Source organism: Moschus berezovskii, chromosome 2 (assembly GCF_049115385.1).
Source record: "Moschus berezovskii isolate FMDL1 chromosome 2, NW_MosBer_1.0, whole genome shotgun sequence".
Taxonomy (NCBI): Eukaryota; Metazoa; Chordata; class Mammalia; order Artiodactyla; family Moschidae; genus Moschus; species Moschus berezovskii.
Genome location: NC_142461.1, coordinates 2,826,233 through 2,841,517, shown reverse-complemented (window position 1 = coordinate 2,841,517; position 15,285 = coordinate 2,826,233). Strand labels below are relative to the sequence as shown.

The 15,285-nt window shown below is 47.3% G+C and overlaps 1 protein-coding gene across 3 annotated transcripts in view; it reads left to right on the top strand.

The window, feature by feature from the left end:
- The window catches only part of UBR4 (ubiquitin protein ligase E3 component n-recognin 4), a 133,122-nt gene that overhangs the window by 67,536 nt on the left and 50,301 nt on the right, over positions 1–15,285 (top strand). For 2 of the 3 annotated variants that reach the window (XM_088843065.1, XM_088843069.1), the window contains 9 exons: positions 756–886; positions 1,002–1,179; positions 1,636–1,740; positions 3,210–3,347; positions 4,045–4,219; positions 11,542–11,638; positions 12,284–12,391; positions 13,089–13,205; positions 14,150–14,359. In XM_088843065.1, the coding sequence (XP_088699191.1) occupies positions 756–886; positions 1,002–1,179; positions 1,636–1,740; positions 3,210–3,347; positions 4,045–4,219; positions 11,542–11,638; positions 12,284–12,391; positions 13,089–13,205; positions 14,150–14,359 (1,259 nt within the window). The remainder of the gene's footprint in view (positions 1–755; positions 887–1,001; positions 1,180–1,635; positions 1,741–3,209; positions 3,348–4,044; positions 4,220–11,541; positions 11,639–12,283; positions 12,392–13,088; positions 13,206–14,149; positions 14,360–15,285) is intronic. The other variant, XM_088843071.1, reaches the window with a different exon arrangement.

The following is a 15,285-nucleotide window of genomic DNA, read 5'->3' as shown; positions in this document are numbered from 1 at the left end:
TGCAGCTTCACGACCTTCAGATGACCTTCCTGGAGTGCCATTCAGCTTGTTTAAGTCTTTGATGAGTCAGGCAGTGATTTGTGCATCTTTTCTCTGAGGAGAATCTCAGGTCCATAAACAGTTTGTTTCCAATTAAGGCCACACACACATGTGCGTTCAGCCCATCAAGCAGAAGGCGAGGTCTCCACCCTCTCTGACAGTTAGGAGTGTAACCTGGGCTTCCCCGTTTTGGGGAGGCCTCCCCTTCACACCGAAGCTGGTTGGGGTAGCGCTGTCTCATCCAGTGGTTCCACGTTTCAGTTGGCTCTTCTCATCATTCTGTAGTGTGCAATCCTCACGGACCCAGTTGTTTCTGGGGAGAAAAAAGTAAAATAACATTCCAAGCTGCCGTGACCGATCGCAGAGAAGCAGTCTCAATTGTAGTATTTTCCCTGTCTTGCCCAAGGACTCCTGAGGGTTGATGGGAATTCTTGGGGTCTGCTGGTCTTAGATTTTTCTGCTTTATGGAATCCAAGGTTTTTTGATTTTGTTTTCCTTCATCGGCGGGAGAAGACTTATCCTAAGTGGGGCTAGCTGTCACTGCCAGCCCCCGCTTCCCAGATCCTGCTGGGTCCAGGAAGCAAGATGACAAAGCCAGCCATGGCCCCTGGAATTTGCCCCTGAGGCGCAGGGTGCTAGCTGGTCGCTTGTCTTCCCACGTGCCCGGGGGGGGATTGAGCAAGCGCCTTCAGGTGACGGGGGTGTCTCTGACTCAGGAGACAAGGATGATGACGACGATGATGACGCAGATGAGAAAATGCAGTCGTCGGGGATCCCGAATGGTGGTCACATCCGTCAGGAAAGCCAGGAGCAGAGTGAGGTGGACCACGGAGATTTTGAGATGGTGGTGAGTCTGGCAGCAGGCGGGGAGGAGGAGCCTCGGCACACTCCTCCAGCTCTTGTTTGGAGGCTTGCACAAGCTCCTGTGGCCACGGGACGCTGACGGAGCTGTCTCTCTGCAGTCTGAGTCGATGGTCCTGGAGACAGCGGAAAATGTCAACAATGGCAACCCCTCTCCCCTGGAGGCCCTACTGGCAGGCGCAGAGGGCTTCCCCCCGATGCTGGACATCCCGCCTGACGCAGATGACGAGACCATGGTTGAACTAGCCATTGCCCTGAGCCTGCAGCAGGACCAGCAAGGTAGAAGGCAGTGTCAGGAACACAGCGGCCCCTTGGCCTTGCACAGGAAAGAGGGTTTGGCAGTTACTGATGACCAGCTGACTTAGCTTATCCCCAGACCTGGGGAGAGGGCGATGTGGGTGAGAGCTGTGCAGAGATGCTGGTGGAGAGTGAGGGGGACTGAGCCGGGCCCCTCAGTGTGGTGCTGATCGCGTAGAGCTGGTGGCTTGGTCGCTGGCGTGTTTCCTCCTGGACTGGATTGACTCCTCCAGCCTGTGTCCTGCCCGAGCTGAAGGAAGCGTCCACCATCTCTGTAACTGGATTTGGAGGGTGGACAGCAGTGGCTGTTGAGTAGCTTCCTCTAGGCCAGAATGGGTCACGCGCTGGTGAGTTAGGCTCTGAGGGCGGCAGGCGGCCGAGGCAGCGCTGTGGACGGGGCCTGGCGGGGACGCCGTGCTCACTGTCCACTTGTTTCAGGCAGCAGCAGCAGTGCCCTGGGCCTGCAGAGCCTGGGGCTGTCCGGCCAGGCGCCCAGCTCTTCCTCTCTGGACGCAGGAACCCTCTCTGACACCACAGCATCAGGTAACTGTCCACAGCAGGGAGCGTGGCTCAGGCCCAGGGCCCTCGGGCCTCATCTCCGTGCTGTGAGAGTGCCACGGGCAGCTGCTTTGACAGGCCATTCTGGGCTTCCTGCTTCTGCCTTGGCTTTAGAAGCTGCAGCGCAGAAGGCCCAGCGCTGCAGCTCGTCAATGGCGCTATGGCTCCGCTTCCCTCCACTTTGCATGCTGCCTGGCTTCAGCTGATAACCCCAGAAAGGCCAGGAGAGCAACTTGCAGGTTGACCAGCTTTAGGGCTGAAATCACAGCTTTCAGGCTTCTTCACCAGAGTTCTAACATCTTAGAGGAGATCAAAAGGGAGCCAAGAAACAGAACGCATACTTTTTAACTTCTTTCTCTTCATCTGCTGCAGGAAGCAGAGTGAGCGCTTCGGGTCAGCGTGGGCCACCACCAGGGGTCTGAGCTTGGGGGGTAGGGTTTTTATGGACAATTCGAACGCATAGGAAATCTTCAGACTTCATTTTGTGTTTACTTTCAATCTCTTTCCTAATTTGATTAAACCCAACATCCTGAGTGGAGAGTTGGACCGATTAGAGGAGGATGGAGCACCTGAACAGTCTCGTGGGAAGTCAACCAACCCCTGAGTAGTCTAAGGGTTGATTGAGAATCTTCAGACTGATGTGTGCCTGTGTTTGTTTGTCTGTTTTCCTTTCTTTCTTGTTTTGGCACCTCATCCTCCGTAGTTGAGAAAGGGAGAAACAGGCTGTCCCCGCTCACCTGCTGCCGTGGCTTGTTGCTCGCCTTAGGTCTCTTGAGTTGCTGTCATTTCAGGCTTGGCAGTTGCTGTTGTATTCCTGCTGTGCTCTGTGGCTGTCTTGGCTTTCCTCCCCCGTGTATCTCATCCAGCATTTTCCTCCTGTCTCAGCTCCGCCCTGATCCTGGATGCTGTGGCTGTCTCTGGGGAATTTCCTTGCTTCATTATTAGCATCTGATGAGGAAGTTTGAAATTTTCCAGTGAGCTCACCTCTGGACCAATCTGATTTAAAAAAAAAACACAACCAGGGTTGATTGAAGAGCTCATGATAAATGGTTTCCTAGCATTAGCGTAAATTGATCACAAAACAAATGTCCAGAGAATTCAGAATCTACGCTTTTGAACGGTGCCGGCTGGTCTCTGACCTCAGCACGTGTCAGTGACACCTCGACTCTGGTGGCCGTGAAGCTCTTTAGCTGGAGAACTGTCCGCGCCACAGGCTCTTGATCTCTGCACTGTTGTACTCGCGCTGTGACGTAACAGCGAGGGATGCCCAAGTCCTGTGTGCGGTGCACCGTGTGGAGTGTCTGTTCCTGTTAGTGATTCACCAGCAGCAGAGCTTTCCCTTTTTCCTTGGACGACAGGATGTCTAACCTGCATTGTGTCCACCACGCTGTGTGGTTTGCTGCCTTCGCCCCGAGAAGGGGTTTTTCCCGTAACAGCTCTCGTTACTCTCTCAGCTCCAGCCTCGGACGACGAGGGCAGCACGGCTGCGACGGACGGCTCCACCCTGCGGACCTCCCCTGCCGACCACGGGGGCAGTGTGGGCTCGGAGAGCGGGGGCAGTGCCGTGGACTCAGTGGCTGGCGAGCACAGTGGTAATGTGGCTGGAGGTCCTGACCTCCTTTGGCAGAGGATGGGGACAAAGTAGGAATTCCTGCCTGGGTCCCGGGGTTGGTTTCAGCAGAGGAAAGTTTAATAATCTGTTAGTGGAAGAAAGAAATGATGTACGTAATTCCAAATCATGAATCATTTAAGTCAACTATGGTATGACTTTGAAATCAGTCATGCTCTGGTCTTTGCTTCTCTTCTTGTGGGGAGAGATTTGGGGCAGTCCTGCTGTTCACAGTCTGGTGTATTAATAGAGCAGGCCATCTGTGCTAGCTGTGGGGGTGGGGCTCTAAAATGAGGAAGCAAGCCAGAGCCATTTTGGTTTGATCTTAAAAAGTCAGTCTTTGTTTAAAAATTGGATATGACTTTTTTTTTGTGCAACAGATACAGAGTAGCTGGTAATTTTCTAGAGTCCCAAATCGGTATACGCTTCCTCTGAAATACGAGATGGAAGTGTGTCAGCAGCTGAGATTAAGATTAGTCTTGTGGGTGGATTTTACGTTCTTTAGGTACCCAGAAAGACATTTTAGTCATCAAGTATCATGGGGCCGAAATGGTGAATTCAATGCTTATTGAGCTGTACATAAAACATTTTTCTAAAGCTACCAGTCATATCTTGGGAATGTAATGGATTTCACCAGGCTCTGCGAGTTGATTAGCCGTTTTTAAACCATTTCCCTCTAGTGTCTGGCCGGAGCAGTGCTTATGGTGATGCCACGGCGGAGGGGCATCCGGCTGGACCAGGAAGCGTCAGTTCAAGCACTGGCGCCATCAGCACCACCACCGGGCACCAGGAAGGAGACGGCTCCGAGGGCGAAGGAGACGGGGAAGGGGAAGCAGACGTCCACGCCAGCAACAGGTCAGCGCCGGGCTTCCGGCACGCAGGAGACTCTCCTGGGGGAGCGTGCTTGAGGGCTAGGGTGGTGCCTCAGTTGCTGCAGGTGGAGAGGTGACAGTAGTGTATTTCTTTTGAAATGTAAAGGTTACACTCAGAAACAGTTTATAAAAACGGTAAGAAGCTTCAAGGTCTATCTCCTGGTCCTAACTACAATTGTATCAAGTCAGTTGCAGAGAAAATATAAAGTGGTTTTTCTCATAAGGCCTGCCTGTATCCCTTAAAGTGGTTGTCATAAAACCATGTGTCCTCCTTACTGAAATCTTTCTTCTTTCATCATTAACCATAGATTCATCTTGTAGCATTCTCCTTATAAATGGCACTGTTCTAGGCTCAGCAGTGACAGGTATGAAGTAATACTAGCAGGAACTCCTTGTTCAGTGTGTTAGGTAATAGAGAATTAAGACAGCAAATGTCAGTTTACATCAGAAATGCCCCTGGTGAGGCATTTGGCAATTTGAAAGTAATCCATAGAATTCCTAATCCAGCCCCTTTAGAAAATTTTGGTGGTATTTGGTACTGGATTGGTGGAGTGAATGTATTCTTAACCAAGAGGAGATTAGAGAAATAGAGAAGGAAGAGAAAAACCCCGAGAATATACCCTGGTGATACCAGTGGTAAAGAATCCACCTGCCAGTGCAAGAGATGCAGGGGATGTGGTTTGGTCTCTGGGTGAGGAAGATCTCCCGCAGGAGGAAGTGGCAACCCGCCCCAGTATTCTTGTCTGGGAAACTGCAGGGACAGGGGAGCCTGGCTGGCTCCAGCCCATGGATCTGCAAAGAGTTGGCTACAACTGGGCACACGCACGCTTGTGATGTGATGTTTGTTGGCTTTTGTTGCGGCCCATGGTTGCCACGTCAGTGCAGGAGTCAGTATTGTGCACTGGATGGTTTCTATCAGGAAAAGAGGTAACTGAAGCAGTCAGGTGTTGGAGACGTTTTGAGAGGGCATCAGGGAGTATCTGCTCTCCTCCCTGTGTCCTGCGCTTCCACCTGACTCCTGCAGCACCCCTTTGGGGACGACGACCTCTTGGTTAACTGGGGTTCACTGCATCCCAGCCCTCGAGGTGGTTGTAGAGCCCCAGGGTGAGTCATACAGCACATCCCCGCTGGCTGTCTAACATTTGGTAGTGTGTAAGGTTCCATGTTACTCTCCGTTCGTCCCACCCTCTCCCCATTCCCACCCGCTGCGTGCGCAGGTCTGTTCTCTGTGTCTGCGTGTCCATTGCTGCCCACATAGGTTCGTCAGTACTGTCTTTCTAGATTCCATATATATGTGTTAATATATGCTACTTGTTTTTCTGACTGACTCCACTCTGTATGAGAGGCTCTGGGCTCACCCACTTCATTAGGGCTGACTCAGCTGCGTTCATTGGGGTGGGAGGAGACAGGGACGACAGAGAATGAGATGGCTGGATGGCATCACCGACTTGATGGACATGAGTTTGAGTGAACTCCGGGAGTTGGTGATGGACAGGGAGGCCTGGCGTGCTGTGATTCATGGGGTCGCGGAGAGTCGGACAGGACTGAGTGACTGAACTGAACTGAACTGAATGCCCCATTGTGTATACGCACCACAGCTGCTTCATCTGTTCCTCTGCCAATGGAGATCGAGGTTTCTTCAAAGTCCCAGCTGTTGTAAATAGTGCTGCAGTGAACGCTGGGATACGTGCGTCTTTTTCACTTACTGTTTTCTCAGGGTGTGTGCCTCAGAGTGGGATTACTGTGTCAAATGGTGGTAGTATTCCTACTTTTTTAAGGAGTCTCCATACTGTCTCCCACAGTGGCTGTATCATTTTACATTCCCACCAACAGTGCAGGAGAGTTCCCTTTTCTCCATACCCTCTCCACCATTTATTGTTTGTAGATTTTTTTGACGATGGCCATTCTGACTGGTGTGAGGTGATATCTCATTGTAGTTTTGATTTGCATTTCTCTAATAATGAGTGATGTTGAGCATCTTTTCACGTGTTTATTAGCCATCTGTATTCTTTGGAGAAATGTCTGTGTAGGTCTTTTGCCCACTTTTTGATTGGATTGTTTGTTTTTCTGGGATTTGTTTTTTAACTGCTTCACCTAAAAGGCATTTTCTATTTCATCTTTTGTTTTCCTCTTAATGTGATTTCTAGGTTAATTATGTGTGTTCAGGTGATGTAATCTTTGTGATTTTTGGTTCTTTGAAGTTTATTCTTTGAAATATTTTAAATCTAGTGTGTTGTGGCTTTCTGTTGTTGCTTACCTTCTGAACAGTGAAGTCTGCCCCTGACTCATGTTGATTGCTGGTCTGTCTGCGTCTGTCCTGTGCCTCTTCCTGTCCTGCTTGTCCCTGTGTTCCTTTCTCTCTTCTCTGCAGCCTCTTTGGGTTGGTTTGCTCTCCAGCCCCGCCCCCGACCTTTGCAAGTGTGGAGCTTGTTCACTCAGCCTCCAGTCTTGTCACAGCTGTACTGACCCGAAACTAAAGTTAGCAAGAGCTGTATCTGCTTGTAGAAAATATATATATAAGACTTCTACATTGAAGGCTATGAAAACTAGTTGAGAGAAAATAAATGAGAGGATATACTCTATTTATGGATTGAAAGATTCATTGTTTAAAGATAACAGTTGACTCTAAATGATATAGGTTCAGTATAATCCCAGTCAGAAATCTCAGCTGGCTTTATTGTATGTCTAAGAATCGACAAGCTGATACTAAAATTCATTTGGAAGAGTAAAAGACTAAGGTTAACCAAGACAGCATTGAAGAAAACCCACAGGATTATGAGGACCGTACAACCGTAGCCTCTTATAAAGCTGTGTTCAGTAAGACAGTGGGACTTTGGCTCAAGGACAGACAAAATAGACGAGTGAGACGGACTGAGCGCAGAAGCAGACTCACACCTGCACGGCCTCCTGGTTTGTGGCCGCTGACTCTTCTGTACAGTGGGGGAGGGGGTGGTCTTTCAGTCAGTGGCAATGGGTTGGTTGGAAATTAATCTGGAATAAAATGAGTCTTTTTCTCGTTTTATGACCTGATCACAAACAAAAATCAGTTGCACTGTGGATTTAATGGCAAAAGATAATGCTTCCCTGGTTTTATTTTTTCATGTCTTGTTTCTTTTTGTGGTGGTGTATGTAGTTGCTTTACAGGTCTGTGTTAGTTTCTGCTGCTCAATGAAATGAGTCAGTTATATGCATATATCTCCCCCCTCTTGAACCCTCTCCCCAAATCTCATCCGTCTAGCTCACCACGGAAAACTTGCTCGTTTTAGAAGACAGAATGTCTTCATAACTTAGGGTTGGCAAAGGTTTCTTAACTAGGACACAACAAGTATTAACTGAAAGGAAAAGGTCTATGAACGGGACTGTATTTCAGCAGCTAGTGCTTTTTTTCCTACTTTTCTCTCAGTGTCAAGGTTTGAGTCAGCTAATTTTTCTCACAGGCTCTTGGGAGAAGTGGTATACTTCTGTTACTTTTAGACTCAGGTTTTTTCTTCTGTGGATTTTTCCTGAGGTTCTCATAGAAGGCCCTCCCAACTTGGGGCAGACGCTGGGTGTCCTTTCCCTATTCCAGATGCCTTGTAAGGTCCTAGCAACCTGGTGCCCAAATTGCTTTCAGAGCATCATGGCCTCAACTTTTCAGATGTCCTAAAATCAGTGTCAGGGCTCTGCTTACCCTTCTGGATTTTTGTGTTCACTCACCCCCTGACCTAATAATTTCTTCATTGCTGGTGAGGTCTTTATTGCTTTTATTTTAATTTTGTATTCAGTGATCTTTCTAAATTCACTTAAATTCTAATTATAGATTTTGATAATTAGACTAATCCTAATTATGAGTTTGGTTATTAGATTAATTCTTATCACAAATTCTGCATGAAGAATTCTGTCTTCTGTAAATAATGACATTTAACTTTTTTCTTTCCAATCTTTATACCTTTTAATTGCCTTTATTGTTTTGGGTCAGACAGAAGTGGCGATGTGGAAATCTTTATCTCATTCCCAGACACAGGAGAAAAGGTTTACCATTTTACTGTTAAGTATGATGTTAACTAACCCACTCCAGTATTCTTGCCTGGAGAGTCCCAGGGGCGGGGGAGCCTGGTGGGCTGCTGTCTATGGGGTCGCACAGAGTCGGACATGACTGAAGTGACTTAGCAGCAGCAGCAGCATGATGTTAACTGGAGGGTTTTCCAGGATATTCTCTATCAAATTTTGTTCCTAGTGTGCTGGGAGATATTTTACCTTGGAGATAGTAAAGGACAGGGAAGCCTGGCGTGTTGCAGTCCTTGGGGTCGCAAAGAGTCAGACACAACTGAGTTGACCGAACAACAACGGTTTTATCTTGAATTGGTTTTTGAAGCTTTCCAGTTGCTTTTGTTGCACTTAGTTGATGATATGTCTTTTCTCCTTTATTCTTTTTAAGGTTGTAAATTACAGTAATTGATATTTTCCATTATTAAACCAACCTTCTGGGGACACCTAATCATGATATCTTATCCTTTGTATCGCTGGGTTTGATTTGCTAATATTTTGTTTAGGCCTGTAATTTTTCTTCTTTGAAACATTTTTGTCAGGTATCGGATTTCATGTTACTCTGGCCTTGTAAAGTAAGCGAGGACATGTTTCCCCTTTCTCTGCTCTCTGCAAAAGGTTGTATAGGATTGGTTTTATTTCCTCTATAAATTCTTAGAAAAACTGATCTGTGGAGTCGTCTGGATCTAGACTTCCTTTAAGAGAAGACTTAACTATAGATTCATTCTTTAAATGATACAGAATTTTTTGTTCCTTCATGTGTCGATTTTTCTATGTTGTGCATTTCAAGGAATTTGTTCATTGCATTGTCATGAAGTTGTTCATAATATGTTTTATCATCCTTTTAATGTCTGAGCAACTGAACTGAACTTAATGTCTTCAGGAGTTGTGATGATACCCTTTTTTAACTTCCAGCACTGGTCACAGATCTTCTTCTCCCAGAAGTCAGCCTTGCTAGGAATCCCCGCTTCATGAAGAAGCAGCTTCTCACGTTCGTTAGGTTGTTCTCTGCTGTGCGCCTGCTTTCCGTTTCTTTTCCACTCTTTTGTCGTTCCCTTTTCTCTTTCTCACGTTCCGTTTTGTTATCTTTTGGTGGTGGTTTAAGTTTCCTTTTTTTGTTTTAAGCTCTTTAAGATGGAAGAGTAAATCATCCATCTTAAACCTTTCTTTTTCAATATTTATTTGAAATTATATACTTCTTTCTAAAATTCCCTTTAAATATTATTTTGACAGGAGCCCACATATTTTGATATGTTGTATTTTCATTGCTATTCAGTTCAAAATGGTCTCGAAATTCTTTTGTGATTAAAGTTTTGATCCATGGCGTATTTAGAAATATGTTGCCGAATTGGCAAACATTTGAGGATTTTCTAATTATTTTTTTGTTACTGTGGCTGGGGAATATACTGTGTAATTGTGATCATTTGAAATTTCTTGAGACTCATTTCTTGAGACTTCTAAAATGATTTTACGTATTTTTACTGTTTTCGTTACTTCTAGCTAGAGGGTCAATTTAGGTTACCTCCCCATATGGCTAATGGAATTTGCTAAAGTTGTTTTGAGTTAACTTTATTTTTCAGGAAGAAGTTAAATAAAGACTTGTTAAGTGACTTTTTAAAATAATATAATAACAATTGCTTTTACTTTAAATTGCGAGGAGGAAATTGTAATTTTTGGTACAGTGTGTAATTTTTTTTCTTGAAAAATCTCCATTTTAAGAGTTTGAAAAGTCAGAAGTTTGGCATGATCTTGGTCCAGGTCAAGACTCTGCTCGTTACGTTGACTTTTTCCTTTGTGTGTATATTTACCTGCGTGCTTTCCAAACCTGAGGATTTTAACCCGTCTCAAAACTTATATGTTTCATCCTGAACATATTGAGCCGTTGCTGTCTCCCCTTTGTCCCTGGCACCTCGTTGGTTCCACAGCAGTTTGCATTCATTTGTCGTCCCCACCGAGCTGGCCTAATTATTCGAAGACGCTTGCAGGGGCTTTTGTGTGTTACTGTATTCTGAAGGTCGTTTAGCTCATTCTTTCAAGTTCTTTTTAGGATGATTGCCATTTATTATTCAAGACTCTATTTTTATACAGGCTTTTATTATTTTGAAAATATTCTGGATACCTGTTAGGATATGTAATACATGATAATCACACTTAAAAATGTAGGCACGTGGCTTCTTACGTACAGTTCATAAAGTAAAATGAAGCAAAATGGTTTATTAATTATGAGAGTAAATCCATTAATTGATTCACCAAATGCACTGTTGCTCTGTGTAAGATTGTGTTAGGTGAGACTGCCACCCAGCTTGTTCACAACACCCTAGTTAATTTTCATAGTGGTCCTGTTCTTTTTAAAGGGTAACATTCCTTTTTAAGTATTTCTCTGTTTTCGGCTGTGCTGGGTCCTCGTTGCTGTGCCTGAACCCTCTCTAGTTGTGGCCAGTAGGGCTGCGCTCCAGTTGCGGTGTGCTGGCTTCTCACTGTGGGGTGGCTTCTTTTGTTGCTGAGGGCGGGCCTTAGGGCCCGTGGGTCTAGTGGTTGGAGCGCTTGCACTTAGTTGCCACGCAGCATATGGGGTCTTCCCAGACCAGGGACCACGCTGCTGTGGCCCGCATTAGCAACTGGACCACCAGGACAGCCCCATATCGGTGCTCTTGAATTGGCATAGTCACTGGAGATGCAGATGCACGCATTTACTACAGAAGCCCAGGTGTGTATCGGCAGAGGAAGAAGGCGAGGTAGTGGCCAGCGTGTGTGTGGAAGGGCTCACGGGTTCTTATATTGATGTTGAGATTGAATTTTACACTAGGAAAAAGGATGGCTGTGCTGTGAGAGGGCAGAGCAGTGACTAGCCTTCCTGCTGGCTTGGGAAGCAAGAGGAAAGGGCTGGGTCTCTGTGCAACTGAATGACATGGAATGTGTAGATGGGAGGATTCCAAAAAATAATGCCTGGAGGCAGAATAGGGCTGCGTGTTGAAAAAAGCCATAAAGCCTACTATTGAAGGTTTGAGTAGTGAGAACACCAAGGACCTGATTGCTTGAGCAGTATTTTTTAGTTTTCCTGTAAGTAAGTTTTCAGTACCATCAGTTGTATCTTGAAACAGTTTGGCCTCACTCTAGCAAAGTGAGATTTTTCCTTCAGAGTTGCTTGTCTTAAATGCTAGGATTGTTCCTAAAAAGTAGGTTCCTTGTTTACCTTGCTGGCAGGAAGAAAGAGCTATATTCGGCTGGTTAGTGTTTGCGTATTAGCTCATGTTTTGTGTATCTTCCCTGGTCTTTTAGGCTGCACATGGTCCGTCTGATGCTGTTGGAGAGACTACTGCAAACTCTGCCCCAGTTGCGAAGTGTCGGGGGTGTCCGGGCCATCCCGTACATGCAGGTATCACGCAGTTAACCTGGGTCTGTCACGTCATAGGTGGACACCCTTAAGCATGCTCACACTTCTCCTGCTGAGCCTCTGTGAGACTTCGTTTGGTATTAGGTCATAGAATAATGGAATATAATTTTGAATTGCAGGTTACAGCCCTTCATTTTATAAATGAGAAGACCAAGGATCAGAGAATTAAAAATAATGTCAACAGCCACCCAGCTAGTTAATGACAGAGCCGGGAACAAAAGTCTTCTCCAGAGACGCGTTAGTGTCTATCTAGTGTCTCTGTTTTAATATTAGTGATAGAGCGAGGTCTGCTAGCTGCCTTCCTCTTAGGCAGAATTGTTCTTTAGCATAGCACAGTGCTGTATCTTAAGCCACTTGGATTGGATACAACGTCGGTTAGTCAGTTAGTTGTGCAGACTTCTTGCAGAATGGTTTCTGCGTTGCCAAGGGTAGCATATACCATCATTTGATTTCTCTGATTCTGGACCCTTCACCTTTGGTTACCTTAGGATTTCGAACCTTTCCATGGGCTGTAGTTCCAGTTGACAGGGCAGGCAGGAGGATTGGGATTTCGTGTGAAACCTCTTTGATTAGAGTTGGTTCTTTTGGGAATTGGCTTTCACGTCTTGCCTCTCTGTTGACTCGCAGGTCATTCTGATGCTCACTACAGATCTGGATGGGGAAGATGAGAAAGACAAGGGGGCCCTGGACAACCTGCTCTCCCAGCTGATTGCCGAACTGGGCATGGACAAGAAGGTGACATTTGAGTCGTTGTGTGAGAAGCAGGCATTGAGATCAGTTTTTCCCTTCCTCTCTTAGAGAAACTTCACCCTGTCACAGGGGTGACTCCACTGAGGCCCCCAGTTCTGCAGATCCATTAGAAATGTTTTCCGTGTATATTTTGGCCCAGGCATACTTTTGTGGATCTGGCTATAAATGAGGAGCAAGACCAGGTCACTGCCCTTGTGGCCCTTTTGTAACTCCACGAGGTGAAAATGATTGTTTGTGTCTTCGTCTCAGGCAATGGCAGCCCACTCTTGCCTGGAAAATCCCATGGACAGAGGAGCCTAGTAGGCTGCGGTCCATGGGGTCACAAAGAGTCGGACATACTGAGCAACTTCACTTTCACTTTTCACTTTCATGCATTGGAGAAGGAAATGGCAAGCCGCTCCCGTGTTCTTGCCTGGAGAGTCCCAGGGACGGTGGAACCTGGTGGGCTGCCGTCTATGGGGTCACAGAGAGTCGGACACGACTCAAGTGACTTAGCAGCAGCAGCAGCTCATAGCTGTGTCAGGCTCTAGAGCGTCCAGGTATATAGACCACAGGTGCATTGGAGCTCGTTTGGTCTGTGATTCCGTGTGAGGACCGTTCAGCGTTGATAGGAGTGAGGGTGTCTTGTTGAGAGGATGCCTCAGGGTCAAAGCAGCGTGGTCCCCTGGCTCCCCCCTCGTAGGACGTCTCCAGGAAGAGTGAGCGCAGCGCCCTGAACGAGGTGCACCTGGTGCTGATGCGGCTCCTGAGCGTCTTCATGTCCAGGACCAAGTCCGGGTCCAAGTCCTCCACGTGCGAGGTGCGTGGCCGCGGGGACGGAGAGAGGGTTGTGTGCTTGGTGCCAGGGCGGCGGGCAGAGGCGCCAGACCTCTCACCGAGGGAGGCTGTTGACGCTTGGGAGGAGTAAGAGTCTAAGCTGTCACCTCTTCAGGAGCAAAGCTTCCACCTTTCTCGGAATCCCTTCCAAGCTCTGATCTTTTCCAACAATCCCTCCAATGGAGGGGGTTAAAGGGTTTGGAAGTTCCATTATTGAAAAGCAGGAGACTGTTCTGCAAGCTGCAGAGTGGCTAAGAGGATTCCCCTGCTGTATGTTGCTATAAGGTATGGTAATAAAGCAGAGAGAAAGCAGTGCGCGCGTGGTGGAAAGGAGATTAACACAAAGCAGAGAAGGTAGAAATGGAGGCTGAACTGCATCCAATCTTAATGAGCTTATGAGCTGTGGGGGCTGCTGGGATTTGCAAGGCTCTCCTAATGGTTTTATTTACAGTAGCTTTTCCCCTGCCTTTTTATTCGTGTGATCACTCACCCCATCTCCTTTGGAAGGTGGTTCTGTGGGAAGAGCCCCTGCTGAGAGGGTGGGGTTGCAGAGAAATGCCTATAGTCAAAAGTTTTCTCTTTTCTTAAAATAAATAGGCTTCTTTTCTAGATGCCCAAGGAGAAAGAGAAAACCTCTCCCCTCCAGGTGGAAGGGTTATCTAATTCTTGCCTCCTTGGCCTCTGGCACATACGTGTTGGGAGATTAGATTGGGGAACTGGTATGTCTTTATTTTCTCTTACCATGCTGTTGTGCAGAAGAGTTGGGGAAACGTATGAGCTCATTGGGAAACTTTTAAATTAAGAGATGGACTCACTCTCACGACAACTAGTTCTCAGACTGTCGTGAGTGCGTTTCCTGCTCTCAGGCTCAGCTGGACTGCACTCTGGTCTGCCAGCTGTTCTTAACTTCTCCCCGCTTTTCCGCAGTCATCTTCCCTCATCTCGAGCGCCACGGCCGCCGCCCTGCTGAGCTCCGGGGCTGTGGACTACTGCCTCCATGTGCTCAAGTCCCTGCTGGAGCACTGGAAGAGCCAGCAGAGCGATGAGGAGCCCGTGGCCACCAGCCAGTTGCTGAAACCACATACCACGTCGTCCCCACCTGACATGAGCCCGTTCTTCCTCCGCCAGTATGTGAAGGTGAGGGCCTTCCCTGGGCAGTGAGCCTCTCCTTTCCCTCCCCCAGGCTCCATGTCATCACTCCACCGTAGTAGCACCAGAGGAGCCAAGGATGTCCCTTACTACCCCTGCTGTCACCAGAGGCCCTTTAGCATTCTGATTGAGAAGACAGGCTTTTCCTGGTCAGATGAGTCTGGGAACACATCCCTGGGAATACGTGTTCCCACTTACTGCCGTGAAGCTTCGAGAAGTCCTGTCTAACTTTTAGTAAGCCTCAGTTTGTACTTCTGGAAGATGCGCACACACAGAGTATCTGCTTTATAGAGTCGTTGGGAGCCTCGGATGTTTGGAAAGCACAGTGCCCAGCACATCCCAGTGCTTGGTATATGTTATCATCCCCATTTCTGTCCCATTGAAATCCACGTAGCAGAGCAGGATGGCCTGGGCTGGGTGTGCTGCTCACTGCATGCTCAGAACTGCTTTAAAGAATATGGAAGTGAAACAGGACAGAAAATGTGAACCTGAGCATGTCCTTCTCTTTTTGTATAACCCTTTGGTGGTTTTGCATAGCTGTTTGGCCAAAAAGTTCTTGGTGGATCCAGCTATCTGCTTAACTCTTTATCATCTACAACACTCCTGCACACAGCGCCACTGATCTCTGCGCCTCCCCCAGGGTATATGGCCTTCTGAAGTTCTTTCCTCTCTTTCTCGTCCCTTCTGTCCCCCATCAGTTCCAAGGGATTCCCTGGTGGCTCAGGTGGTAAAGAATCTGCCTGCCATGCAAGAGACATTGGTTTAATACCTGAGTCAGGAAGGCCCCCTGGAGAAGGGATAGGCTCCCTATTCCAGTATTCTTGGGCTTTCCTGGTGGCTCAGCTGGTAAAGAATACGCCTGCAATGCGGGAGACCTGGGTTTGATCCCTGGGTTGGGAGATCCTCTGGAGAAG